Source organism: Ascaphus truei, chromosome 7 (assembly GCF_040206685.1).
Source record: "Ascaphus truei isolate aAscTru1 chromosome 7, aAscTru1.hap1, whole genome shotgun sequence".
Lineage (NCBI taxonomy): Eukaryota > Metazoa > Chordata > Amphibia > Anura > Ascaphidae > Ascaphus > Ascaphus truei.
This window is the reverse complement of record NC_134489.1, coordinates 64,155,780-64,183,354: the sequence shown is the minus strand read 5'-3', so window position 1 is coordinate 64,183,354 and position 27,575 is coordinate 64,155,780. Positions and strand designations below refer to the sequence as shown.

The 27,575-nt window shown below is 44.0% G+C and overlaps 2 protein-coding genes and 1 pseudogene across 7 annotated transcripts in view; 1 reads left to right on the top strand and 2 right to left on the bottom strand.

Annotated features, from left to right (window-relative positions):
• MEIOSIN (meiosis initiator) overlaps positions 1–27,575 on the bottom strand; it is a 44,517-nt gene that overhangs the window by 7,690 nt on the left and 9,252 nt on the right. For 5 of the 6 annotated variants that reach the window (XM_075608811.1, XM_075608812.1, XM_075608813.1 and 2 more), the window contains exons 1-4: positions 6,266–6,401; positions 5,440–5,515; positions 2,950–3,043; positions 2,578–2,667 (exon numbers count right to left, since the gene is read on the bottom strand). In XM_075608811.1, coding sequence (XP_075464926.1) covers positions 2,578–2,667; positions 2,950–3,043; positions 5,440–5,515; positions 6,266–6,297 — 292 coding nt within the window. In that variant the 5' untranslated portion in view covers positions 6,298–6,401. Of the gene's footprint in view, positions 1–2,577; positions 2,668–2,949; positions 3,044–5,439; positions 5,516–6,265; positions 6,402–27,575 lie in introns of those variants that run through there. The other variant, XM_075608817.1, reaches the window with a different exon arrangement.
• On the top strand, positions 9,624–11,786 carry LOC142499995 (adenosine receptor A1 pseudogene; annotated as a pseudogene).
• SNRPD2 (small nuclear ribonucleoprotein D2 polypeptide) lies at positions 16,645–20,528 on the bottom strand. The gene is made up of 3 exons (XM_075608821.1): positions 20,405–20,528; positions 17,333–17,512; positions 16,645–17,031 (listed from the first exon to the last, which is right to left on the bottom strand). Coding segments are annotated over exons 1-3 (357 nt in total). The 5' UTR covers positions 20,407–20,528; the 3' UTR covers positions 16,645–16,856.

Below are 27,575 nucleotides of genomic sequence, written 5' to 3'. Positions count from 1 at the left end.
ATGCGATGCGCTGAGTACACCGGCAGGTTTGCCGATTTCAGTCTGTGGCGATCTGCTGATTATAAATAACTCTGCCACTTCAGATTAATCAATAGTTCTCAATTGTAGGGAACATGGAAATAATCTGTCCTGCACCTCTATGAGCATTTGGCGCTTTAGCCATAGCTCATGATGCTACCTGACACCACGATCCATTTGTCCAATGAAAGGTGCCGGTCTGTGACGTCATCGTATGCGCGGCGCTTTAAATCTGCTACTCGCAACAGCAATCACACTCCCGGATGAAGCCCGTGTGGTGAAACAGCTGTCGGAGTTTCCTAACGGGGACAGTCGCATGGCTGACTACAGCCTTTCTTCACACTCACATTGGCAATTTTGCTTGTCCAGGATGGTGACGGGGGCTTGCTGGCCTTAATCCTTTTGTGGCCTTACTATGGTGAACTGACGGATACCTTGAACGGAGGCGCGGGACACTCATATGGTGATATTATTTCTGATTCATTACCATCATACCCATGACTGTCTAACGTTTTCAAACGGTCTGTCTATCAGTATATCACCCAACATGTGTGTGGGGGTGTCCTCTGTACCAAGTTTCCCTTTTGCCTTACTTCACTAATCCTGGTCTATTTAGCACTTTGACACTTCACAACATTATTTAATTACCTTTGTGTGATTTTTGCTATATGTGTGTGGATTGTTGTTGCTCTCACCCCTGTATATGGGGGCAGTTTACCTGTCACGCGTTATTATAGGGTTAGCACATGTGTATATACATATCTTTAGTGCTTTGATTACCCTTTGTGTGACCCTGCCTGCCCTCACCTGTTTATTATTTCATTTTACAACATTCATATTGCTTTGTACATTATTTATTTTTGTGGGACATTTCTTTTTCATTTAAGAATGTCTTTATATCAGGTTTTCCTTGCTGGCACATACATGCTTATATTATAACAAATGTTTTCCAGCTGATTTTTGATATTCCTGTTACCTTTAAGGGATTTTGTGTGGGACCGGCCGGTCATCAAATTCGGTGGGATCTTTTGATTCCCTCTGTCTTTGTTTAGATCCTCCTCCTCTGCCCCCCTTTTTCTTTGTCATCTGGGCATCCCCCTTTTTTGAGGTTTTTGTACATTTAGCATATGTTTGGGATTCGAGTTTGACTGTGTTTTCCCCGTCTGGTATTGTTTTTATATGTATGTCTTTTTTACTATGTTTCATGTGTTTTTCTAGTCCATGATTAATAAACCCTTTTGTACTAATATTCATATTTTTTCGTGATCAGAGTGCTTCATTTGGGATTTCTGTCTTTTCTGTGTGTTTATATTATTTTTCCCATAGCACCGCCATCTGCCTTTATTTTGGAGTATTTATGGCTTTTGATCAGCATTTGTGTCTGTAGGTTTTTTGATGCGGTTATATTTGTGTGTTTTTATATACACACACACACACACACACACACACACACACACACACACACACACACACACACACACACACACACACACACACACACACACACACTTACTTTCAGGTATATTTCAAGTTTTCTATTTAAGTAATTAGAAAAGGGTTTAAATACTAGTTCCAATTAATTACATTTGATTTATTCTCGAGCCTGTGTATGTATGTGTGTGTGTATATATATATATATATATATATATATATATATATATAAGATATACAATAAAATTCATACTATATATTAAGTAAGGCAGATGAACCGTTATATATATATTACACCCATTTTTAAAGAAATTAGTCCAAAGATGGCTTATTTTATTTATTGTGTCAAGTATTTTTTTTAATATGATTTGATGTATGTTTGATTAGCCAATCATTGTTGACACTAGCAGTCCATATAGGTATGTATCCCCTGAAGCTGACCTGCTCAGCGAAACGTGTAGGGCACCGGTGGACAAAAGGCGGCCTGCAGTGACTTCCCCTGCAACCCCCAACCTCCTCTCTCTCCGGTCCCTTCCTCTTATTATCCTGCTGCTTGAGCACACAGGGCAGAGCTACAAACGGGAGGCTACAGGCAGATGGGGAATGACAGGGCAAATGAGAGAGGGGGAGTGTGAAAGAGAAGGGAGTGAGAGGACAGTGGGGTGGGGGAAGGGAGAGTGAAAGAGAAGCGGGTAAGTGAAGGGAGAGAATAAGTGAATACTGTAGTTAGATCAGCACAGAGAGAGAAGCACATAGAGGTGGAGAGATCAGCACAGCAAGGGGAGGAGAGAGATCAGCAGAGAGGGGAAAAGATCAGCAGAGAGGGAGGGTGGGGGGGGGGGGAAGAGATCAGCATAGGGACGGGGGTGAGAGATCAGCACAGACAGATGTTATAGGGAGGGGTTATATGGCAATAGATTATGTGCGGCCCTTGATATACATCACGTTGCCCACCACTGGCATAAGGAAAAGTTACCAACCAAGCACTTCATGGTTCCGGGTTCCTTCCGGTAACGGAGGCGGGCTGACAAGGCGAACATGGTTTACTTTGTGCTGAACAACTGCCTGTTACATATACACACACTGTCATACACATCGATGTGTTACACACAAACAGCTAACTCTCACCCCTTGTCCGGCGTCTCTTCCTGGGCCTGCAGTGGGGTACCTGGGATTTCTGTCCACGGGGGTCTCCATATGGCCACAGAGGCAAGGAGGCTGCAGGGGCAGAAACGAGTCACTGTAACCCTCTCCTCCTCAATACCTTTGCCCCCTCCCAATACCCATCTTTCACCTCCATACCCCTTCCCACCAATACCTCCCCCTCCCCAAACCACTCTTCTACCTCCATATCTCATGCAACCTTTCCCCCTCTTTAACACCCAATATCCTTCTATAGCGCTTTCCCTTATCCGTCTATCCCCCACAACTTTCTCCCTCCCCATAGCCTTTCAATACCCCTCTTGCATTCTCCCTCCAGCCCTTTCCCCCCTCTCTTACCCTGGGGGGGAGTTGGGGGGGTCAGTTTGTTCTGTGCGTCCTGAATCATGCGCTGGAGAAACTCGATGTATGAGAGGACATCAAGGAGGAGGCTCTGCGTATATACATGAGGGTATATGGGTGTGGGTGCGTGTATATATATATATATATTATATATATACATACACACACACACATATACACAGCTTTAAAATGGAGGTAAGCCTGTGTGTGGAGAACGCCCCAAACGTGCAGCTTCTCCAATAACTTCCGGGACCCTCCGTGCTCCAACTTTTTACAGGGAATTCAATTTGCCACAAGTTGAGAGCTTACGTGGTATAGTTAAACCCGACACGTTTCATCACAGAGCCAACTATAGCATGTTGGATTGGACAATAGAACGTGAGCTCTCAACAAAATGCATACATATGCCCGACGTTTTGACGTGCTCTCCCTCCTGCCTCTCCCACTGTTGCGAGTCTGAGTTCCGGGGTCCCGGGGGAACCAGGTCCTTGCTGTAATTCCATCTACGGACTCCCGCATACTGGACTATAGTGCGGAGCGTATTTGATAATTTTTAGCGTGTAAGTTTATGATACACGTTGTGGGTGTTTTAATATACCATTTGATACTCACCTCTGGTGCGCTGTCTTTTTGTTTCTATTTTCTTGGAGATCCGGCTGGATTTCATATGTGGGCGAGCAGAGCGCTCATCTAGGACACATGCTGCAAGGAGGTGATCCTAACTTCAAGATTATACTCCATTCCTCTCATCTGATCGATAGTCTGCGCAACTGGGACTTTTCTTTATATATATATATATATATTTTTTTTCAAAGAGGAGAAAATAAATAAAAGCTCAAGGTAACACCAATAGTATCATTTTGTATTGAAAATAGATCATTCAGCATACATAAGTATTACACTCACATTTAGAAAGTATAAAATCAGCATATAAAAGACGATCCATAAAACCCAACGGGTTAATTGTGGAAGGCGGTGTTTGCGAGTTTGGAGTAGTCTTGTGTTCCCTCGGAGGATTCTGTCTGGTGACGTCAGACACTGGAAAACACTGCGCTGTGCACGGCCTTTTGCTGGAAAGCCCAGATACCGGCGCGAGATTGGGTAACGGAGCAACGTGTTTCTCTATATGCTGATTTTATACTTTCTAAACGTGAGTTTGCTATGTATGCTGAATTATCTATTTTCCAAACAGAATGATACTATTGTCGTTTTCTTGCTCTTTTGGTCCTCTCTACTCTTTTTTGAATATCTATCCCGGGTGAGACCAACAGCATCTTACCAGGAGCAGCAGCTGCAGGAATCAAGATGATCCCCAGAAACACAAGGATATTTGGTGACTTTACGTTGGAGCAGTTTGCTTTATTAGAGAACTCACTTGATTAGCTATATAGTCACTTTGAGAGATATATATTACATAAAAAAGTTCCAATCGCGCAGACAGTCATATAATTGAATCGATACAGACAGTAATTTCAATTACATCAACTTCCTAGCTGCAGGAGTCTGAAGTAGCTGCTCCGTTCTCCCACCAAACAATCCAACCGGATCTTCAAACAAGACAAAAGACACAGCACACCAGAAGTGAATGGCAAATAAATGTATTAAAAACACACAAACACATATCATGGACTTTCAATTCAAATAGTGAAAATAGGCACCACGATCTCTCAGTGAGAAGAGAAGGTCCGTATTTGGAATTGTGCTAGAACCCGGTGCTAGGTCCCCGGACTCTGAGCTCACAGCTACGGACAGGCTGAGTAGACTCCCCAATGTATATGATGAGCCGTTTTTCTTTTACCATCTTGTAAGAGCAATACTTGCAGCATTAATACCTGTTTTACCGCGTGACTATGGTCTTTTGTGCTCTTCTTGTTCCTACCATATTATATATACACGTATACCTAGAACTATACATACCTAGGTCCCACGCTTTGGCTTTGTTGTGTGCACGTATATCATGTAATATATTATACACCTGGGTCCTGCACTCTGGCTTTGCTGTGTGTGTGCAATTTATAAATATGTGTACTATATATATATATATATATATATATATATAATATACCTGTGTCCCTCGCTCAGTCGTCGCTGTCTGTGTATGATATACTGCGCTCTGGCTTTGGTGTGTGTGTGTAATATAAATATATATATAGGATATACCTGGGTCCTGAACTCCGGTGTCGCCCTGTGTGCGTATGTAATATATAAATATAAATAGTGTATACCTGGATCCCACGCTCTGATGGAGCTGTGGGTGTAATATATAAATATATATCGTATACACCTGGGTCCCCGTGCTCCAGCTTCGCTGTGTGCAATATACAAATATATACTGTACAATGTATACCTGGGTCCTGAACTCCGGCTTAGCTGTGTGTGTATACGTAATATATGGTGTATAGTATATATCTGGGTCCCCCGCTCAGGTATCGCTGTATATATGTGTGTGTATATATATATATATATATATATATATAAAATATATACCTGGGTCCCGCGCTCTGGCTTCGCTCCCCCTGGCAGTGTCCTTGCCAGATTCTCCAGATCGCGCTGACACTTCTCCCTGCGAAAAGCAACAACACACAGGATATTACCCTGGGATTCTGTACCCTCTCAGTATCTGCCCCTCCTCGTCCAAGTGCCCTGGTATTATTTATCCCTTCCACCTCAGTATTTGCCCTTCCGCACATACCTACTCCGAGATTCTGTACCCTCTCTCTCTAGATTATCCCCTACCCTGGGATTCTTTACCCTGTTTGCCCCTACCCTGGGATTCTGTACCCCCTGCTTGCCCCTAACCTGGGAGTCTGTACCCCCTACCCATGGATTCTGTACCCTCTCTCTCTCTGTATTTGCCATTACCCTGGGAGTCTGTACCCCCTCTCTCTATTTGCCCCTACCCATGGATTCTGTACCCTCTCTCGCTCTGTATTTGCCATTACCCTGGGATTCTGTACCCACTCTCTCTGTACTTGCCCCAATCCTGGGATTCTGTACCCCCTGTTTGCCCCTACCCTGGGATTATGTAACCTCTGTATTCACCCCATCTCTGGGAGTCTGTACCTTGCACTCTCTTTATTTGCCCCTACCCTGGGAGTCTGTTACCCCTCTCTGTATTTGCCCTTCCCTCTGTATTTGCTCTTACCCAGGGATTGTGTACCCCTCTGTATTTGCTCCTACCCTAGGATTCTGTGCCCAATGCGTACTTTCCCCTGCTCCCTCCCCAGATTCTGTACCCCTACCCTTCAGTATATGTCCCTGCACCCGCTCCGGGATTTTGTACCCTCTCTGTATATTTGCCCCTCCCACCCACCTGCCCCGAGGTAATTTCCCGCTCTGCTTCATATTTAACAGGACGAGTGTGAGACGAAGCAGCAGAGCAACTAAAAGAGCGGGAAACACGAGGGCGGAGTCAATGAAATGCGTCAAGGGAAGGGGCCGATGTGCATAACCCCGCCCCCTGTTAGGTTGCGCGTGACCTGTTGCGGAAGTCCCGCCCACTACAGAAGGTGAAGAAAAGGCGGGAATCCTGAGACTGGGAAACGGCATAACACCCAATACCACACAGCATCAAACAGCACCGTGACACTACCACAGCATCATACAGCACCCTGCCACACAATACCACACAGCATCATACTTACAGGTTATAGCACCCTGACACAATACAACACATCATCATACAACACCCTGAAACACAATACCACACAGCATCACACTGTATCATACAACACCCTGACACAATACCACACAGCATAATCAAACAGCACCGTGACACAGAATACCACACAGCACCCTGCCACACAATACCACATAGCATCATACAACATCCTGACACACAATACCACAGCATCACACTGTATCATACAACACCCTGACACACAATACCATACAGTATGACAAAGCACCCTAAAACACAATTCCACCCTGCATCATACAACAGCCTCACACACCACACATCACAGCACCCGGACATACAATACCACAATGCAACACAACAGCCTCAAACAATACCACACCGTATCACACAAAACCCTGAAGCATACCACACAACACACTGACACCAACTGAAAACCAGCAACCTTCACACCACACTCTGAAACAATACCACCCAAATAATAGTAGTGAATTCTATATACTCTGATGCGGCCATTCAATCCCCATAGACTTCAATGGAGATATTAGACTTCATAGAATATACCCCTTAGACTGACAACGCAACTACTCCAAAATAGAATGTGACACAAAGAACAAACCTTACAGCCCAAGACACAACCTAACACAGTTGTGCTCACGGCAAAGTTGTATATATATATATATATATATGTGTGTGTGTATATATATATATATTTATATATCATGTACAATATACAGTGTAGTTATATATAAAATTGAAGTAGCCATGTTATTCCAGTTGTAATAGAGCAAAATAAGAGTACTTAGGTATTTTTTATTTAGACTAACAATAGATATTTGATAGCACTATATATGCATAACTGCAATGATGCATTACATATTTTTTTATATCTATGTATGTTGCAAAATAAATGTTATATCGGCATATATATTCTAATCTACTCATGTGATATATGCATGTAAATGTGTCATACATGAATGTATATCCTCTCTACCCCAGAGTGTTTGCAATGTTTTCAGGCTGCAGTTGTACACGGACGTTCATCGGCGTTGAGACCGGACATCTGTGTACAGTCAGAAAACCCACGAGGGAGCGAGACAGAAAGACGCAAGGCCGGAACTGGCACATCACCTCACAGCCGTCTGCTGAGCAAACAATAGAAGGGAGATGTGAGCAAACGTTTCCATCTGTGGGAAAGGATCCAGCTGGGCAGACCACAGAGAACTCGCAGCAGTCACAGGGTGTAGGGAGCAGGCAGAGTGGCATAAATACAAGGAGACCAGAGCGTCCCGCTCCGTGATACGCTGCAGATGCTCAGATTATGCCGACAATTCATTTTGAAAATGTGTATCTGAATTTCGGCCCCTCTGATATTGATCGCACCAAAGTTATCACACTGCCATTAAGTGTCTGCTCCCATGTAGGACTGACCCTTTTAACTATCGCTGTCATTAGATTACTCTGGTCCTGCAAGACTGACCCTTAAACTCATTAAAAATGTCACTGTCATTAGGTCACTTTGGTCCTATGTGGGACTGACCCTTTAACGTATTGTCACTGTCGGGACTCTGGTCCAACGTGGGATTGACCTGTTAAACCATTAAAAATTTCACTATCAGTATGTCACTTTGGGATTTACCCTTTAACCCAGTGATGAGCAAACTTTTTACGTTGAGCCCCCTTTTCATCTGTGATATTAGTCAGCCTCCCCCCCCCCCCCCGCCTGATCACATGAAAAAAAAAAACCTTCATCGAACTACTATATAAATGTGAATACAAATACGTAAAAATACTTACATCTTTCCACATTTTTAAAACCGCAAAACATGACAAATTTTATGTTAAAAAAAATTAATAATCTGTAGTAATATAAGAATACAGACTGCAATTTTTTTCGCTCACCCACCCTCATCCTCTCTCCCCTAATCAATGCCCACCTGGCTTTGGTGGAGGTTCAGTCGCAGGGGATGGCGGCGGGACAAGGAGGGTGGCAGAGGAGTTGGATGGCAGGAGCAAAGCAGGGCAGCAGAGGAGGAAGACAGCCAGGGAGGAGTGTGCTCTCCTCGCGGCAGACACCAAGTCAGTGAAGACTTCCGGGTAGAACCGCTGGGACGCGCTCCTCCCCTGCCGCCCTGCTTCGCTCTTGCTGCCCAAACCCCGCCACTCTCTGCGAACTGCTCCTGTGGTCCTCCTCACCCCCTTAAAATATCTTGCTCCCCCCCAGTTTGCACACCCCTGCTTTAACCGATGAAACAGGTCACTTTGTTTCAACGTGGGACTAATCCTTTAACCCATTAAACACGTTAGTGTTTATAACGGAAGCCTGTGAAACTGACCCTTTAACTCCTTAAACATGTCAAGTTGTTAGGTCACTGGTGTGACATCTGACTGAAGGCTTGGTCCCCGCTGGCTGCGGGCGCTGCAGGAACAAGAGCCGCCCCTCAATGGGGCTGGGGCGGCCGCTGGCCGGCGAGTTTTTCAGACATACATAAAAATTGAGATCAGACGGAGCGCTAGGCCATGCCCCCCGGCGGTTCAGCCAATGAGGGTGAACCTGCTGGGTCACGCCCCCCCCCCCCCTAACTGCAGACCAGGGAACTCGGTTGCCACCAGCCTTGCAGCGGGGCCATAGCATTAAACCATGCAACACGACAATGCCATTAGATGACTCGCCCACGTGTGACTGACATTTTAACCCATTAAACCTTAAGTCCCAGGAACATTCTGGGTTTAACCCCACCCCCTTTATCAATGAATCTCTCACTCCCCCCCTTATTTTTCTCACTCCATGCTTCATTTAGCATGTGCTTATGTAAACAGCTGGAGTTAACGCACAGCCGAGCTAAAATATAACAAGAAGAGGGTTAATGAGGCGTGAGGGTGATAAGGACGGGAGCACAATGATGTTAAGCGTCACCTAAGAAGATTATTACAGAGCGAGGTAAAAACACCCTGTTTATGTCCAAATCATTATGATACGCCACGGCTCTACACTATAAAAAGCATCATACAGTACATGCAGGGAACATGCTAAAACATTTCTGTATACACCCACTCTCGACGCCAAGGAAAGTTTACAGAGCTACGCAAGGAAAATAGCTGACATTCTGCATACAGACACAAAGAGAAGAGCTATAATAAAGGGAGAGAAGCCAGAAATCTGTATTAGCAACATAAATAAGATTGGAGTCTATATACAGATAGAGGGACGAGCAGGCAGTCTGTACAGATACAGGGTTAAGAGAATAGAGTGCAAAGAAAGAGAGAGAGAGAGAGGAGCTGACAGTCTTTATACAGACAGTACAGGGGAAATAGCAGCCAATCAATATACAAATACAAGGAGAAGAGCAGACAGTCTGTATACAGAGATACAGGGAGAAGAGCAGTCTATACGGAGATACAGGGAGAAGAGCAGACAGTCTGCAAATAGATACAGAGAAGTCTATACAGATGTGGGGGAAAGAGATGACAATCTTATACAAATAGAGAGAAGCTGATAATTCGTATACAGATGAGTCAATATGGGTGCAGTTGTATATACCCCTGCTTGTCAGCTCTGACGTGGTACCTGCCCCTCCCTTTGCTGCTCTTCTTTGCACTTCAGTGTGAGCTGTGCACTCTGCTGCTGGACCAGCATCAGGATGCAGTGAGTGAGGGACCCACAGTCAAAGCGCTTCCCGGTGAGTGTTGTGTTAACCCAGCTCTGTGTATACAGCACAACTGCCTAATACACAGTGCACAAGCTAGTGCTCGGTGGAACAAAGAAAGAGACATGGAGGGCACCGATATTGGGCGCAGAGAGAGGTGTGTTGCACTGATAATTAGCAAGGAAATGCATGGGGAAAGTAATATTGGGCACAGAGAGACATGGGAGGCACTGATATACACAGAAACATGGCGGGCATTAAGGACACTGGGACAGAGTAATACCCCCACAGGTAACTGCAAATCTGTCATACCCCGCCCTCCTGATAGGTCTTTTACATCTCTCCCATTAAGTAATGTTGATGCCATTTCTGATTGCCTCTGTCCTGGAGATGGGACCGCTACATTACACCGGCCTCTACCGATATCCCCATTGTTACGTATACCATATCCACCACTAACGCTGTGCTTGGTTCCCCAGTCCCAGAATTGTCCATCAGAAGACCCCTCTCCCGCCGGCATGAACCCGATCTCCGATGGGGGCTCCCAGTCCCCCGAGGTCAGCGTCGCCAATGTCCCCTACTTGGTGACTGAGGTGTTGACCGCCGTTGTCTCCGTGGTGGGCAACCTGTTGATTATCATAGCCGTGCTGAGTGACCGCAGGCTCCGTACGGTCACCAACTACTTTCTGCTCTCATTAGCCTCAGCCGACGTCTTGGTGGGAGCCGTGGCTATCCCCTGCGCCATCCTGCTAGACCTGGGAGTGCCACACTGCAGCCTGTACTCCTGCCTGCTCATGCTCTGCAACCTCATGACCTTCTCGCTGGCCTCCATCTTTGGGCTGCTGGCCATCGCAGTTGAACGCTACATCTCCATCCTACGTCCCTTCTGCTACCGTGCCCTGGTCACACCACGGGCCTCCCTGCTGGTCATACTTGCAACATGGCTGCTGGCGACACTCACCGGGCTCCTGCCTTTCATGGGCTGGCACAAACCATTCCCGCCAGAGGGCGAGTGCTTGTTCAGCAGCCTGATCTCTGAGGCATACATGGTGTACCTCGTCTTCTTTGTCTGCTTCCTGCTGCCACTGGCCACGATGCTAGTCCTTTATGCCCGCATTTTCCTGGAGATAAGGCGGCAAATCCGGCAAATCGCAGAGCGGGAGGTGGACGTGAGCCGGAGGCAGAGACGCCGGCACGTGGCGGTCAGGGAGCTGCGCATGGCTACGTCGCTCTTCATCGTGGTCTTCTGCTTCGTGCTGTGCTGGTTTCCCATTCACTTGCTGAATGCAGTACGGTTCTTCTGCCCACGCTGCACGGTTCCCGGGGAGCTGGTCCTCACTGCCATTATCCTCTCACATGTCAACTCCGCCCTTAACCCCATCATCTACGTCTTCCGCATGAAGTCCTTCCGCCGTGCATTGGAGGCTACTATGCCCTGTGCCTGCAGTACAGGGGCCGTGCGGAGCTTGCCAGGGTCCAGCCTTGCTATGTCTGCCCAGGTAGGGAGGGGGGTGGGAAAAGTCAGGGACAGACCACTGCCTGGGAAGTAGGTCCCATCTGTATCAACCTAAATGGGAGAAAGACACACAGGTCTCCTCTGTCGGTCACCCTGCAGGGGGCGGGGAGGGACAAATGTATAGGTACCCTGTGGGGAGAGAGACAAACTCACAGGTCCAGTTTGTCTGTGTCACTCTGCAGGGGGAGCTACAGACTTGCAGGTCCCCTCTCTCATCCTGTAAGGGGGGGGGGGGAGGGGACACAGACTTCCAGGTCTCCTGAGTTCGCGTCACCCTGCGGGGTAGGTAAGGGACAAACTTATAGGTCCTCTCTGTGTGTCATTCTGTAGAGGGGAGAGACAGACTTCCAGGTCCACTCTGTCTGTTTCAGCATGCGAGAAGGCGGAGGGGTTAGGGGGGTCAGGCTGACAGGTTACTTTGTGGATGGAGGGACAGATTCGCAGGTCCCCTCTGTTGTGCCACTAATGTACATATATAACAATTTTATGAATCATACTTATTTATTTCATGTGATGTAAATAAATATAATTATCTGCACAGCCTGTCTACTGAATGGGGGGGGGGGGGGAAGAGGGAGGTTGGGACACTGAACACGCAGGAGGGGGAAACACAAGGAATGCACCATACAGACTCCTGCACAGGACAGAATCAGCATAAGCAAGGTTGGGAGAGATCACAGAGACTCCTGTTCTACAGATACCTGCAATCTCACAGAGAAACCCCAATACTAGACAAGGCCAATATCATAGAATATTCTGCAATATTCTGCAATACTGCAGACTTCCAATATTACAGAAACCTCCATACTACAGGCACCCACAATTTCACAGAGTTCCATAGTACAGACACTCCCAATATCACAAGTCGACCCACGTGCTACAGCCACCCCAATATCACACAGACCCCAAAACAAAGACACCCCAATATCAAACAGACATACCACTTACTAGACATTCCCATACTATAGACACCACAAATATAAACACACCCCAATATCACCCCCCATACTACAGACACCCTCATAGTACCAACACCTCCAAATTCACCCACACCCACACCCAATCCTCAATGATACCGCCAAACACACCAATACCACCCTGCCTCACACTAGACACCCTTCATATCATCCACAGCACCACCCCCTTACTAAACACTCCCAATATCACAGAAAGTTAACCTAAGAATACAGACACCCTCATATTTTGCAGACACCTTCAATATCACACCCCTATATTTTATAGCCACTCCCAATATCACCACCATATTTTACACACAACAGCCACTCCCAGTAACACAGAGATGGCCACAACTAAACAGTAAGACCCCCATACTAGAAAGGTCACCACTATCACAGGGAGACCCCATAATACCACATATTTTTATTTTTTTATTTTTTTTACATATACAGGGGCCCTTATATTTACAGCAGATAGGAAAATGAGCAGACTAGGGGGCCAAGTGGTTCTTATCTGCCTTCAAATTCTATACTACAGATATCCCAAAAATCTGAGAGCCCCTTACTACAAAGAACAAATATCTGAGACCCCAATATTACAGACACCCACAATATAACCCACTTACCACAGGCACTCAATATCACTCCCCCATATCACCCAGCCCCACACTAGTCACCTTAATAATCACACACACTAACACACTTGACACCCCTAATATTACTCGCCCCACATTACAGACACCCCCAATATCACCCCCAAACTAGACACTCAATATCCCCCACACTACAGACAGCCCCAATATCTCACACCCCCATACTACAGAATGCCCTAATAATGCACACCGTCCCATACTGCAAACAGCCCTAATATCGAGCACCCCACCTACTACAGATGACCCTAATAACCGACATCCACATACTATTATTGTTTGTGAAGCACCAACATATGCCGCAGCACAGTACAATGAGCTACAGAGTTATACTACAGACAGCCACAATATCAAACTCCTATACTACAGTCAGCCTTTATATTACACCGATACTACAGACAACAACCCCAAAGATTAAGAATGCTACCACCAGTGTAAATTACAATTAAAGTGAAAATTCAATATTAATTTAGTGAATAAATGTAAAAGTACATAACTGCAATGTGAAAAATAAAAATTGTGGAATTGTCTTGTGATGACAATCGCGGCTCCGACCTTTAACGGACTGTGTTTCGGTCCTCTATGGCAGAATCTTCAATTAAATGTAGGGAGCGTGGATAATGTTAAAAAAAAAAAAAACTAGAAAATTAAATGTAGTGAAGTATGTCACCATAAATTTTGTGAAAAAGAACCAAGAAATGCCCTCACATGAAGCAAGGGCAAATAAAGCATTTGATATATATATATTTCTATGGCTGGAACTGTTCTATATTCTTCACTGAATCTTGAGACATTGACCCGGGAACAAGATAACAAAAAAAACACGCATATCATGGTATAGTACAGGGGTGTGGAAAGTGGGGGGGCGTGGCGGCTACAGGGGTCCTGCGCTCTCCCCCAAGGCATTTAAATGAAATGCTGAGGGGACCGCGCGGAGCCTCTGCAGCTTCTCCTACGCGTCGCCATAGTAACCGACGTCAAATGACATCGCGTCAACGCGACGGACCATGACCCCGCAACATCATTTGAAGCCGAGGAGGGGGGGGCCAGGAGGTAAGCAGGTTAAAAACTTTGCGCACCCCTGGTATAGTATGTAGAAGCAAAAATGTATTATAGGGGCATTACAATGTATTTCACTCACATTTAGTAAGTTTAAAACAAGCAACAATGTGGTGGGTCTGCAGCCAAATTTGCAACCTCTCTGTTCAAGCCTTGACAGAGCATCTCTTCCAGAAATTCAGATGGACAAATACTTCTGTCGGTCGATCACCTCCCACTCCCTGCATGCTCAACGCGTTTTGCCACTTAGGCTTTCTCGGTAGTCATAATTGCTTCACAGTTCCTTACAGTTGAAACACTTAAAGAAACCCTTAGGTTAGGAATGTTCTAATAAAGCCAGAAATTAAAAGGATACAAACTAATTAGGAGGAGGTATGGGGGTGATGTAATGTTATTTTTACGAAGTACAATGAAAAAGCTCAGAAGAAAATTGCCGCACATTCTCAAAAAAAGATGAGTTCCTCAAAAAGATTTTACCTGATACACAGTTGATTGTGTTTTTACAACGGTAAGTAATATGGAAAACCAATTGACCCCAGTCTGCTTAGAACGAAGTAACAATTTAGTCAAATGTGGCTTCAAAAACCTAATGGTTTCTTTAAGTGTTTCAACTGTAAGGCTTGCAAATTTACATTTAAGTAAAACGTGCAGAAAGTGTATGTTAAACATCACATTAATTGTAAAACTTTTGTGGTGTAACTTCTGGAGTGCCGTGTGGCCTCCAGTATGTGGGCAAAACTATAAGACCCATACGCACCACTATCTTGGAACATGTGCAAAACATTTTGAACGAAATGTTGGCAGTGTTCCAAGACACTTTGCTAGGTGCCATAGTGGTAATCGTAATGCGGAATGGGACCATTGGCCTTGACCAAAATCGGTGCTCCACCACAACTACTGACCCAGCAGGGCGAATCACCAGTTCATCACGCCGCCACGGCCTTCCCCATGTCCTCAGTGCCTCTCCCAGCTGCAGGGCACCTCCGACGTGCAGGACACTCGCCACATGGTGCGATCCGAGTGGAATTAAATATATGGGGATTTAATAGGTAGATGGAGATTGGAGAGGCAGAGACTGCAAATTTAAAAAAATTATTAAAAAATTAACACTATGGATTCAGAAGCTGGGAACATTGACACAGGAGGTCTAAATGTCAATATACAGCCCACTGCTTTTATAGCTTAAAACTTGAGTTGCAATGTCCCTTTTATTCGATCCATTTATACTATATTGGTGTTGGTTTCTACTTTCTGGTGAAGGTGCATTTATTTTGGAAATCAGACACTATTAATAAGGTAACAATGATCTAACCAAATTGTGTACAAATTGCATTATTTTTTTAAATAAAGTTTTTTTAAATCTTGCTACATTTTCCCTGGTTGCTATGATCCCATATTTGCATACTTTTATATACCGTATTTACTTTATATATTTATTTTTTGATATGCAGTCAGTGTAGTTTTAAATTTTGTAAATGAGGATCTCTGAATTTCTTTATATTTTGATACATAGTACAGTAGGTGTATCTTAAGTTGTGTTACACACATTTTGTTTATATCTACAAGTTATACAGCATATGCAACTTTGTATAAATCTGAAATGTCAGGTATATATGTATATTTACTGAAAAGAATTAGTCAATAAAAATTTACTTATTAGGAACCATTAGACAATTAGGAACTTTTGATATATTCGGGCATAATAAATTCTGTATTGGCATAAGATTTGGATAAAAAATTACCCTTGGAAATGTAAATAAATGATGACTCCTGAGGAAGCCTAACTGGCAAAATGGGTCAAGTCCCTTGGAGCATGGAGTGTGAGGTGATCACCCCCCCAAAAAATGTGACCCCCTAACATCACAACCACAAGAAGAGCACACGCCCATGCTATACATCCCATCCCAAAACCCGTAATAATTCACAGATCGACCCCCTTATTAGACACCACCCCAATTCATGGAGCCTAACATCACAGACCCCCACCCCAGGGAAATCACCATTATTCATACCACAACCTCTATTAGAGTGCCCCAAATAACATACCTTTGATTTATATCACACAGCCACCAACACAGACCACCTGACATTACATTACATTGAAGGCCCTTAATATCATATAGAGCCCTGTGGGAATAGAAGCCACTGCTCCTTCAGGACAAGGGTACAAGAACCACTCTCAAAACACTAGAGACACTCCCAACATTAATCCACGTGACACAAAAGCTCCTGCAGGTTCTGTTTATTAGAAAAAACACTAGACAGACAGGAACCACGTCACAGGTGTAAAAAGCCGCTACTGCAGTCAAGGAAACAGACAGCTCCTGCAGAGACGAGAAACTTCACTCTGTTCATGGAGTGTGGGGGAAATAACAGGACAAGAGGCAGGGTGAGACACAGTGAAAGCACAAGGTGCTGATCTCCGGGGGAGATGAAACGTCATTTGCCCGCTAGTAATGGATTCCTGAGCACCACGATGACCGAGTCCCCTCTGAGGAACATCTTGGAGATGTACCGGTCCTTGTTGACTGGTTTGGATTTCTTCTTTCCCTTCCCACTCTTGGGGACCTCAGTCCACATCTCCTTCACATTCTCCAGGACCATGTTACAGTGTCTTGGGGGTGGAGGGGAAGAAGGAGAATGAGCATTAGAAAAGTGTGAGAGAGGAAGGCAAAAAGGGAAGCATGTGTGAGAGAATAGAATAGAAAAGGAGATGGGAGGGTGGGGAGCGATAAGCATGAGAATGGAGATAGTAGGAAAATTAGAGGGGAAGAAGAAGAAGACAGCAAGGGGAGCTCGTGTGAGAAAGGGAGTGAACGTGATATGGAGAAGTGTGGGTACTACCTCTTTCTCCCCTCTGACAACCCACACCCTACTCCATCTCTCCTCAGTCCATCAACCCCTCCCCCCTGTACCTGTCAAAAGCCTTCACTCTGCCCAGCAGCTTCTTGTTGTTTCTGCAGTTGATCAGCACTTGTGTGTTGTTCTTCACGGATTGCGTGAGTACGGACAGTGGTCCTGTGTTGAACTCCTCCTCCTCACGCTTTTGCAGCTCCTCTGGAGTCATTTCACTCTTGGGTTTGTTCAAAAGACTCCTAGGAGGGAGGTTGAAAGAGGGGGAGAGGGTAAAAAGAAGATACTTGTATTATACATGTACAAATGTGTAAATATGGACAGGTATATACAGGTGGGCAGGTATATATTTATATACAAATCACTGTAGATAGGGGTGTGCGTCTGTGTGTCACCATCAGCCTTTGTCAACCCACTTCTGGATGAAAGCCTTTCCAAGAATCTTCCAAGTGCTGCGGTTGATGGACGCATAAAGATGTGTGTATAGATCGATATCTATCTATTTCATACACAAGTGGAAATATCCAGGTTGCCTGCGCCTAAAAATCCCCCCATGTGCCTGTGTTTCAGACTGCTGCTCGTCATGTGATCTCCCTTCTCTGTAGGGGCTTCTGGGAGTTGTAATACTGCACGTCTTCTAGTATAGTATTCACAGATATATCGACTACAAATCACAAGTCCTTATACAAAATACCAAGACACAGGGATCAGCCAATCAGTGCCGAGAATTAATCACCACACCCCTTCTTCCCACACAGCTGCAGCAAATCTGCTGTGATTTGTTAGAACTCACATGATTTACATTAGTTTCTGTATTGTAGTCTTACAATATAAGTTTGCAATCAGATCCCAGTATGTATGTATGTATGTATGTATGTACGTATGTACGTACGTACATATACACACACACACACAGTGTATACCCACTGAGATAAAACATTAGCCAGATCCCAGTCACATACACTGTATATGTTGAAAGAGAGAGATCGAGATCCCTCCCTCCCTCTCATCTATAAATAGAATAAATGAGTTATTCAGTATTAGGTGATACCTTTTTTATTTGGACTAACAATTTGTGAAATAGGACAAGCTTTCAAGAGTTCTCCTCTTCCTTAGGTCAGCAAAACTGGTTTAAAAAGGAATCTATGGCTAAAACAGGTTCGGAGAGCAGGAAAAAAAAAAAAACAGATTTAGAGAAGGTTGAGAGAGAAAGGGATGTCTGTAGAAATTGGAAGTGTAATAAAACGGTGGCAAGTGACCATGGAGGGGGAAGGGGATGCTGTGCTGTGGAACATTGGCAGAAAGGCAGGCAGGATAATTACAAACAATTGTGACAGTGTGTGAGAAACCCCATATCCACATTAAGTCCTCTTATTTTGGTGTTAAAGAGTCTTATCATTCTGAGTTCACATGTTTTCCGTTCTTGGGTGCGTTTAAACATTCCATTGAGGATTTTGATTTTTAAATCATTGATGGAATGATCTGGTAGTGAGAAATTATGTCCCACTGGAGAGCAGCATTTTCCTTCTTCGTGGAGTATAGAGTGTCTGTGCATATTCATTCTGCCTTGAAGTTTTTGGCTGGTTTCCCCAATATAGCATCCGTGGTCACATTTGTTGCATTGAATCATATAAACCACATTCCTGGATGTGCAGCAGTATGATCCTTTAACATTGAGTGCTCAATGGTTGTGACTGGCTGTGGGATCATGGCATATATGTTTGCAGAGTTTACAACGTGTGTTGTTGCACGGTTTTGTACCATTATCAGTGTCTTTAAGTTCGTTATTAAGTTTTCTGTTGACTAATTTCTGTTTGAGGTTTGGTGGTTACCGGAACACAAGAATGGGAGGTTTGGGAAAGATTTCTTTTAATGGCACATCCTCTGCCAGCATGGGTTGCAGATCTTTGATTATTTTTCATATTCCAGGTAGGGTTGTATGTGGCCACTAGTGGTAGGTTCTTTCTGTCGATATTGTAGCAGGTGTTCTCGTGGGGTTTTTAGTGCAGATATAATAGTTCTGGCAATAATCTTTGGTTTGTATCCCTTCTATCTGAACGTTTCGGTCAGGGTTCAGGATTCGGTCAGAAACATGCCTCTTTCTGTCTTCAATGTTAGAGCCTATGTGGTGGTACCGTATAGCCTGGCTGTGTATAATACCTTGTTTTGTATGAGTGGGATGGAAGCTGGAGTTGTTTAAACATTCAATGCAATGCTTAAAAACACACCCAAAAATGGAAAACATTTGAACTCAGAATGAAAAGAATGACACCAAAATAAGTGGACTTAATGAGGATATGGGGTTTCTCACACTATCACAATTGTTTAGGTTGAACTTGCTGGACCTACATCTTTTTTCAACCTCATCTACTATGTAACTATATGTCTGCCTCTCTGCCAACTTTCTTATACACAACTTTCCCCCCACCCTTGCTGTTACGTGTCACTGTTTTGTTACCCTACCAATGTCTACTGACATCCCTTTTTCATCCACCCATATCTAAATCTGTTTTTTTCTTCTTTACAAAACTCTGTTTTAGCCAAGGATTCCTTTGTAAACAAGGATTCCTTTGTAAACCAGTATTGCTGATCTGAGGAAGGGAGGAGAACTTCCAAAAGCTTGTCCCATGACACATTGTTAGTCCAAATAAAAAAAGGTATCACCTAATACTGAACAACTCATTTATTCTGGACTATCGCAATTGGACTGACACTGCTATTTCAAAAAAAAAAAAAAATATATATATATATATATATATATATACACACACACACACACACACACACACACACACACACACATTTATTTTAATGAGTCAGAGAGCACAATAACAGTAATAATCCAAAACATTGGAGCGGGTGCTACTGCTAAAGTACTAAACATGTAGAATGGTCAAAAATGCAGGCACACCAAAATGGTACATTAAATGTCTTTACTACAGATTATATACATATATACATACTACATACATACACGTTTATCTCCATGTAGGTGGGTACACGTACAATCTCAAGGATTCAGTGACCACATTAATTAAATGTTTCGGCTCCTGTCTTTTTTCAGATACATGTATTTATGTGTGTATATGTATATATAGTGAATGTAAATTAATATACATTTCGATCTCACTCACATCTTTGTCGCTCTCTGCTCTCTGCTCCTCACGCTTCTCGTGCGTCTCTCCCTCACGCCTCTCACTTCCGCTTCCGGGTCACCACACACACGTGACCCCCTTAGGTTTCCTGCGTTCTTTAAAAAATGCCTTTTTTACTATATATTATTATTATTTTTATACCGCCCTCCCAGCTGTACAGGGCGCCGGTGAACACTATAAAGCGTAGTAACCCAGTATATAGCACCCCAGGGGCGGAAGAAAATTGTACTTTCGGTGGCGGGCTGCTCCGGTTGCCGTAGAAACGCGGTCTGCGGGGTTACATCCAACTTTATTAACATCGTGTACATATAACACACACAGAGCTCAGGAGACCTCATGGTGACAGGAACTTCAGCTATAAGGGACCACTGGTCACAGGACCCTTAATATGGCAGTGCCCTGGGTATAACGTGCCACAACTAGCCATTGACACTTAGTATGACAAGTGTACTAGAACATCAGGGGCCACAACCAGCCCATAAAGTCTGGAATGTGTCAGAGCTGGTTACTCCAAGGGCAACAATAGAATAGATGTTCTCTGAGGCCACAGTAAATCAAAGAGCACCTTAGCAGTGTATATAAATACACACATACATACACACATATACATATATATACATATATCTTGTAACATCGCCCGAAAAAGAGATCTGTGTATCTCGAAAGATCGCACAAATAAAAGCATTTTGTTAGCCACAGAACGATATTGAGTATTTATATATATATATATATATATATATATATATATATATATATATACACACACACAAAATATATATATATATATATATATATATATATATATATATATATATACAGCTCAACCCCCTTATTACGCTGTGCTTGGGGTCCAAAGAATCACATCGCACTATAAGCGGATCACGATAGAAATAATGTTCAATTGTATGCATTGTACAATAAAGTATTTAAGATACCAATAATCGTTTTGTAAAGTATTCATACATACGAAAATTGGGATCCACGCTTGCATCGCATTATAAGCGGATTCGTGTTGTAACGGATCGCGTTATAATGGGGTTGAGCTGTATATATATATATATATATATATATAAACAAAATGTTTCCCCACTGAGAGAAATCAAGAAACAGCACTCAATATAAGATACAAAGAAAACCTGTATTTAGAAATACATAGCACACATCTGGGATTATGTGCTATGTATTTCTAAATACAGGTTTTCTTTGCACCTTATATTGAGTGCTGTTCCTTGATTTCTCTCAGTGGGGAAATATTTTTTTTTCTTATGCTTATGGAACATGCACCAAACCATATTATGTATTGTTGGAGTGCCAGCTGCTTCTTTTCCAACGTTTCACTTTACAACGGATGGCATATCAAAAACTTTACAATCCAACCCTATGGGCCGTTTTTTGACGCCGGAATGCGTTATCCGACGCTCACCGCCACTGATTAACATGGGACTCACTTTACAATGGTTTCACTATCCAACGCCACGTCCAGAACAGATTCCGTTGGATAACCGAGGACTGGCTGTATATGATACTAGAATGCTAGTATCTATGCATTCGTTTAGGCAAGATGGTGACAATGTACTCATAATATAAATCCAAAAGGATTCACAGATTCAGAGGGATTTGAACATATCCTCGCCCAATTTAGAAGCAGGGATAGATTCTAGTCCTATAATGCTAAAACAGGCAGGATCCCTAGAATACAATAAAGAGGAAGCACAAACTGACTGTTCCACCAAACAATATAGCCAAAACAAATGGTGCTCCTAAGTGCTGCTATAAAAAATAGGTCTCCTGTGACAGAGTATGAGTGAAGATTAAAGCGCAATTGAGTGAATGATGTTTGATATACAAACAATATAAACCAATAAGTGCAGGGCTGATAAGTGACTAAAGCACTCACAATAGTACTGGTGATGGATGTCTCTGCAATCTCCTTGGTTCCTCAGAAGATATACATAGCAGAAGACATAGCATAATACATTTTATTAACACCACACAAAAGGATCACTCGCAAAAAATGCCTACTACGATTCAGTAAGCCCCGAGAAGCTGGCGAAAAACGAAAAAAATCGTCTTTTTTTTTTTTTTGAGTGAAATTTTTTTTCGGCAGAGGCGTGGCGAAAAGCCCGGTTTTCAAACACGCTCAATTCTAGTAGCCCCGAGCAGCTTTTTGCCGCTACTCGCCGCTCTAGAATTGAGATTTTCCCGCAAATCCGTCCCGCCACAAAAAGTTGGCATGTTGGTGGGGAGAAGAATCAGCAAGGGCGGTGGGACGGCACTTATAAAAAATCAGGCCTTTTTCCTGCATGGGATTGATGCCGGGGGTCCCGGAGCTGATATCCATTAATACCAGCACCGGAGCCTCCCGGCATGCATCCGAAGCATGAAAAATGCATTTACTGCCCACTTCATTACCGTAGTGGCTAACCACTAAGGCAATGAAGGGGTTAACCACCCGTGCCAGGCTTATTGTGGGTAGCGGGATGGGTGAAGGGGGTATTTGGCCCTTGGTGGGTGTTTAGGCCTTGCGGGGGGGGGGGGGGGGTTGCGGGTGGACTTAACCCCTTCATTAACTTAGCGGTTAATATCGCTACGGTAATGAAGGGGTTAACCCCCCCTGCTACCCACCCGCAAGGCCTAAACACCCATCCTTGGGACTAATACCCCCTTCACCCACCCTTGCTACCCACCTCCTAGGCCCTCAATAAACATTACTATATATAATACACTACCCACCCACCCACTGTGCCCCCAACAACCCCTATACCCCCCTAACATACAGTACATAGATTATTTTTTTTGTATGCACAGGAATGATACTATAGGGCTCTTTCCCCTCTCTCTTTCTCCACTCCTCTCCTCTTTCCCCCCTCCTCCCCCTCTCTCTCTGTCCCCCCCCCCACACTAAATAATCTAATTATTTGTGTCTGCGACCACGACCTACAAAAGGAGTTGTGTTTTAGAAGTATCCGTTTTATAATCTTGTTCTAAATCTACATTTTTGCAATGTTTCTTCCATTTGTATACTTTGCCATTCATATAATCATGTGTCCCTCTCCCTTTTAAACTTACTTAGTTTCCCTTGTTGTACTATTTCCTTATGTGAAACAATATTAATGTCCACTTCCTTATGCAAATTCTGTAACGACTCTATCAAAGACACCTTGTAATTTGGATTTACAAATCCCAATGTCCCAATCTTAGAAATGTCCAATTGTAAATTCTCAGTTGTCAATGTGATCAGATCTAAACTATACTTGTTTAGAATCCCTTATTATTAATAGCTTGTATTAATTGTTTATTGCTTTTTGTTGATATTAAATTTGTGTATTTGTATGTCTTTAGATTTTGCTTCAGATACAAATTTTACTGGATGATAAGGAGATTGCTGTATATGTTTATAGTATATCATTTTATAGATCACGTCATTGTCAAGATGAGGATCTCAGATTGTCTGACTATTTCTATATTGTGATGTTGAATTTTGTGAATATGTTGCTAATTGTACTGTGATTTTTAATTTATATGTTAAAATTGTGCATGTTAAAAAATACATTGCAACAAAGGGATAACTTGGATTATTTTGTCTATGATGCCTGGAATAATAATGAGATATTTTGCACATACTACAATATTATAGGGCTTTATTAACAATATGTACAATGGTATGATTGGGGGTGTATTTTTTTGTCCTCCGGGAGCGCCGGGCCACTCGGTCTTGGTGGGGGCGCTCCACATGGATGGCGTTTCCTGACGTCCTAATGAGTCTTCTATGAAATGTCCTCTATATGGCTTTTCCTTGTGATGTATTGTTGTATTTTTTGTATATATATCGTAGACGTTGAAATTAATATCGATGTCCGCTCATTTAGTCACGAGAGATCTCGTTGCGTCATATGCCCGGACATTATTTTTGATGTGACTGGAAACGCTAAGATGGCGGCTGCCTGAAACTAACACAAACACGTGAGCTGTAGATGCAGGGCCGCCGACAGGGGGGGGGGGGGGGGGCAGCTGTGACTTCTGTCCTGAGCCCTGTGAGTAAAGGGTCGCGGTCCACTGCCGAGAAACCCTGCAAAGGAGGCCTCCTGGAAGGTGTTGCCAGAGGGGCTCTGCTGGAAGCTATCCATGCGGGTGCCTGTTGAGGCAGCATGCTGTTGGCCAGTGTGAGGCTTCCCTGACAGGCACCTCCATGGGCTCACTCCAGCAAGCATCAAACAGGCCTCCTCAATCCTCCCAGGGCAGCAGGTAGGCTCCACCTCCATCATACCCCCTCTCTATTTCCACCCTCCTCCCTCTCTCTCGCTTACCCCCTCCCACTCTCCACCCTCCTCCCCCTCTCTTACCCCCCTCCACCCCTCTCTCCCCACTCCTCCCTTCTTTCCCCTCTTTCTCCACTCCTCCCCTCCTCTCCCTCTTCCCCCTCTCTTCCCCCCATCTCTTTCCCTCTTTCCACCCATCTCCCACCCTTATCTCTCTTCCCCCTTCCCCTCCTCTTTCCCCCCTCCTCCCCCTCTCTTTCCCCATCCTCCCCCTCTCTTTCCCCCCTCCTCCCCCTCTCTCCTTTTCCCCATCCTCCCCTTTCCCCCCTCCTCCCCCTCTCTCTGTCCCCCCACTAAATAATCTAATTATTTGTGTCTGCGAGCACGACCTACAAAAGGAGTTGTGTTTTAGAAGTATCCGTTTTATAATCTTGTTCTAGATCGACATTTTTGCAATGTTTCTTCCATGTGTTTACTTTACCATTCATATAATAATGTGTCCATCGCCCCATTTAAACTTACATCATTTCCTTTTTTGTACTATTTAATTATGTGAAGCAATATTAATGTCCACTTTCCTATGCAAATTCTGGAACAACTATCAAAGACAACTTGTCCCAATGTCCCAATCTTAGAAATGTCCAACTGTAAATTCTCAATTGTCAATGTGATCAGATCCAAACTATACTTGTTTAGAATCCCTTATTATTATTATTATTATTATTATTTATAGTTTGTATTAATTATTTATTGCTTTTTGTTGGTATTAAATGTGTGTATTTGTATGTCTTTAGATTTTGCTTCAGATACAAACTTTACTGAATGATAAGGAGATTGCTGTATATTTTCATAGATCACTTCACTGTCAAGATGAGGATCTCAGATTGTCTGACTATTTCTATATTGTGATGTTGAATTTTGTGAATATGTTGCTAATTAATTGTACTATATGTTAAAGCAAAGGAGGCCTCCTGAATGGTGTTGCCAGAGGGGGCCTGCAGGAAGCTATCCATGCGGGTGCCTGTTGACCAGTGGAAGTGATGCTTCCCTGACAGGCACCTCCATGGGCACATTCCAGCAGACATCAAACAGGCCTCCTCAATCCTCCAGGGCAGCAGGTAGGCAATACACTTGGGTCCTCTCTCCCTATTTCCCCTCTTTCTCTATCTCCCCAACGCTTTCTCTCATTCCGCCCCCTCTCTTCCCCCTCTCTCTCTTTCCCCCCTCCTCCCTGTCTTTCCCCCCCTCCTCCCCCTCTCTTTCCCCCTCCTCCCCCTCTCTTTCCTCCCTCCCCCCTCTTTCTTTCCCCCCTCCTCCCCTATTTCCCCCTCCTCCCCTCTCTCTTTCCTCCCCCCTCTCTTCCCCCCCTCTTTCTTTCCCCCCTCTCTCTTTGTTAAGTGAATACACTATTTTGAACATCCTTTTTGGTGTCTTGTTATTTTCATGACTTTATATTGCTCTCTTTGATTGTTTATATATTCATGAATCATGATGATTATGAGAAATACCATCTGAGCATTTGTCATCATATATATTATTATAGCCTATTAGTCACCATACATTGCCAGTTGGAAACTCAGTGATGTTATAATTGTATTTTTTGGATTCAATGTGATGGGACATTAATAGATATTTTGCCCCTAAATGGGGCATGGGAAGGTAGCCACAAATCAAAAGCCGTGGGTTGTGCTAACGTTTTAGTTGATTATGGTTTTATGTGCCCACTTGGCTTTAGGTTCAGTGGCTGGAACGTATGGTTAGAATTGGTGTATGTTTGTGTAATGGTTCTGGCAAGGTTACGTTAATAAATGCTTTGGCCGTTTATGTTCAAATAAGGTGTCTGTGCCTTATTGGGGATTTAAGTAGAACTGGAATGGCTGTTTTTTATATAAGGAATCTTGCAGGCAAGATAAATTGGAGTAAAATAAGAGAAAATAGTTGTACACTGATAAAATATTAGGAAAGTGTGCAGGGGAGTAAATAAAGTGATAGAGCGAGAAAGGGAGAAAAGTTTATAAGAAAAGGATAACTGAATTTAAGTACAATAAATAACTAGGTAGATAGTCTTTGGTAGAAAAGTATATACAGTAGGTAGTTATAATAGGGACATCAAAAGTTGAGCTATTGATACAGATTGATAGATGTACCTGTACAGATAAAGCAGGAGACACACAGAAAGTTACATTTAAATAAATAGAAAATAGGGAGAGATAGTATGATAGAGGGAGAGCGTGCAAAGGGAAGATAGGAGAGGCAGAGGTCCACCATGGGGCCATCGCCACAATAAGGGCTACAAACTGCCTCCTGGCCATATCGGATGCCACACAGCCACCAATACTGCAACCCGATACGGCTGGACACGTCCCCACACCAACTTCCATCCTACTCACCCGTTCCAGGACACAAGTCCCACCACATGGGCCTTGGCCGCCCTCCCTGCGTCGATCCCCCACAGGAAGCTGTATCATTCCCCAACAGCTGCAACTCCCGACCCACACCTTTAGACCCTCTCCTGAACGGTATCTAAGTCCCCCCCACTGCCTCTGGATTTCCCCCATTGCTGACCACCAACAACCCGCCCTACCATGTTGCCTCTCTGCCCCCACCCTTTTTTCTCCCCTTCCTTCCATTTCCACCCTCTCCCCCTCCCTTTCCTCCCCATCCCCTATTTTTCCTCTTACCCCATCCCCCCTGGCTAAACCCCTCTTTATCTCCCAAGTTCCCTGCATGCCTCAGGATGCAGCAAGCAGTAGCGGAATCCCCTCACAGCCAGTGGGTTTCTCCATCTGCCCACCGCCTCACAACTTGCCTGCATTCTCTTCCTGATCAAGGTCGCAGCAAGGAACAGCGGATGCCCCTCACGACAGTCTGGAGCACCCACCCAGGGCACA

Excerpts from the sequence above, each read along its gene's own strand:
- SNRPD2 (XM_075608821.1), bottom strand. Across the intron at positions 17,032-17,332 it reads AGAGTGAAGGCTTTTGACAG|ACACTGTAACATGGTCCTGG; the intron begins GTACAGGGGGGA and ends TCCACCCCCAAG.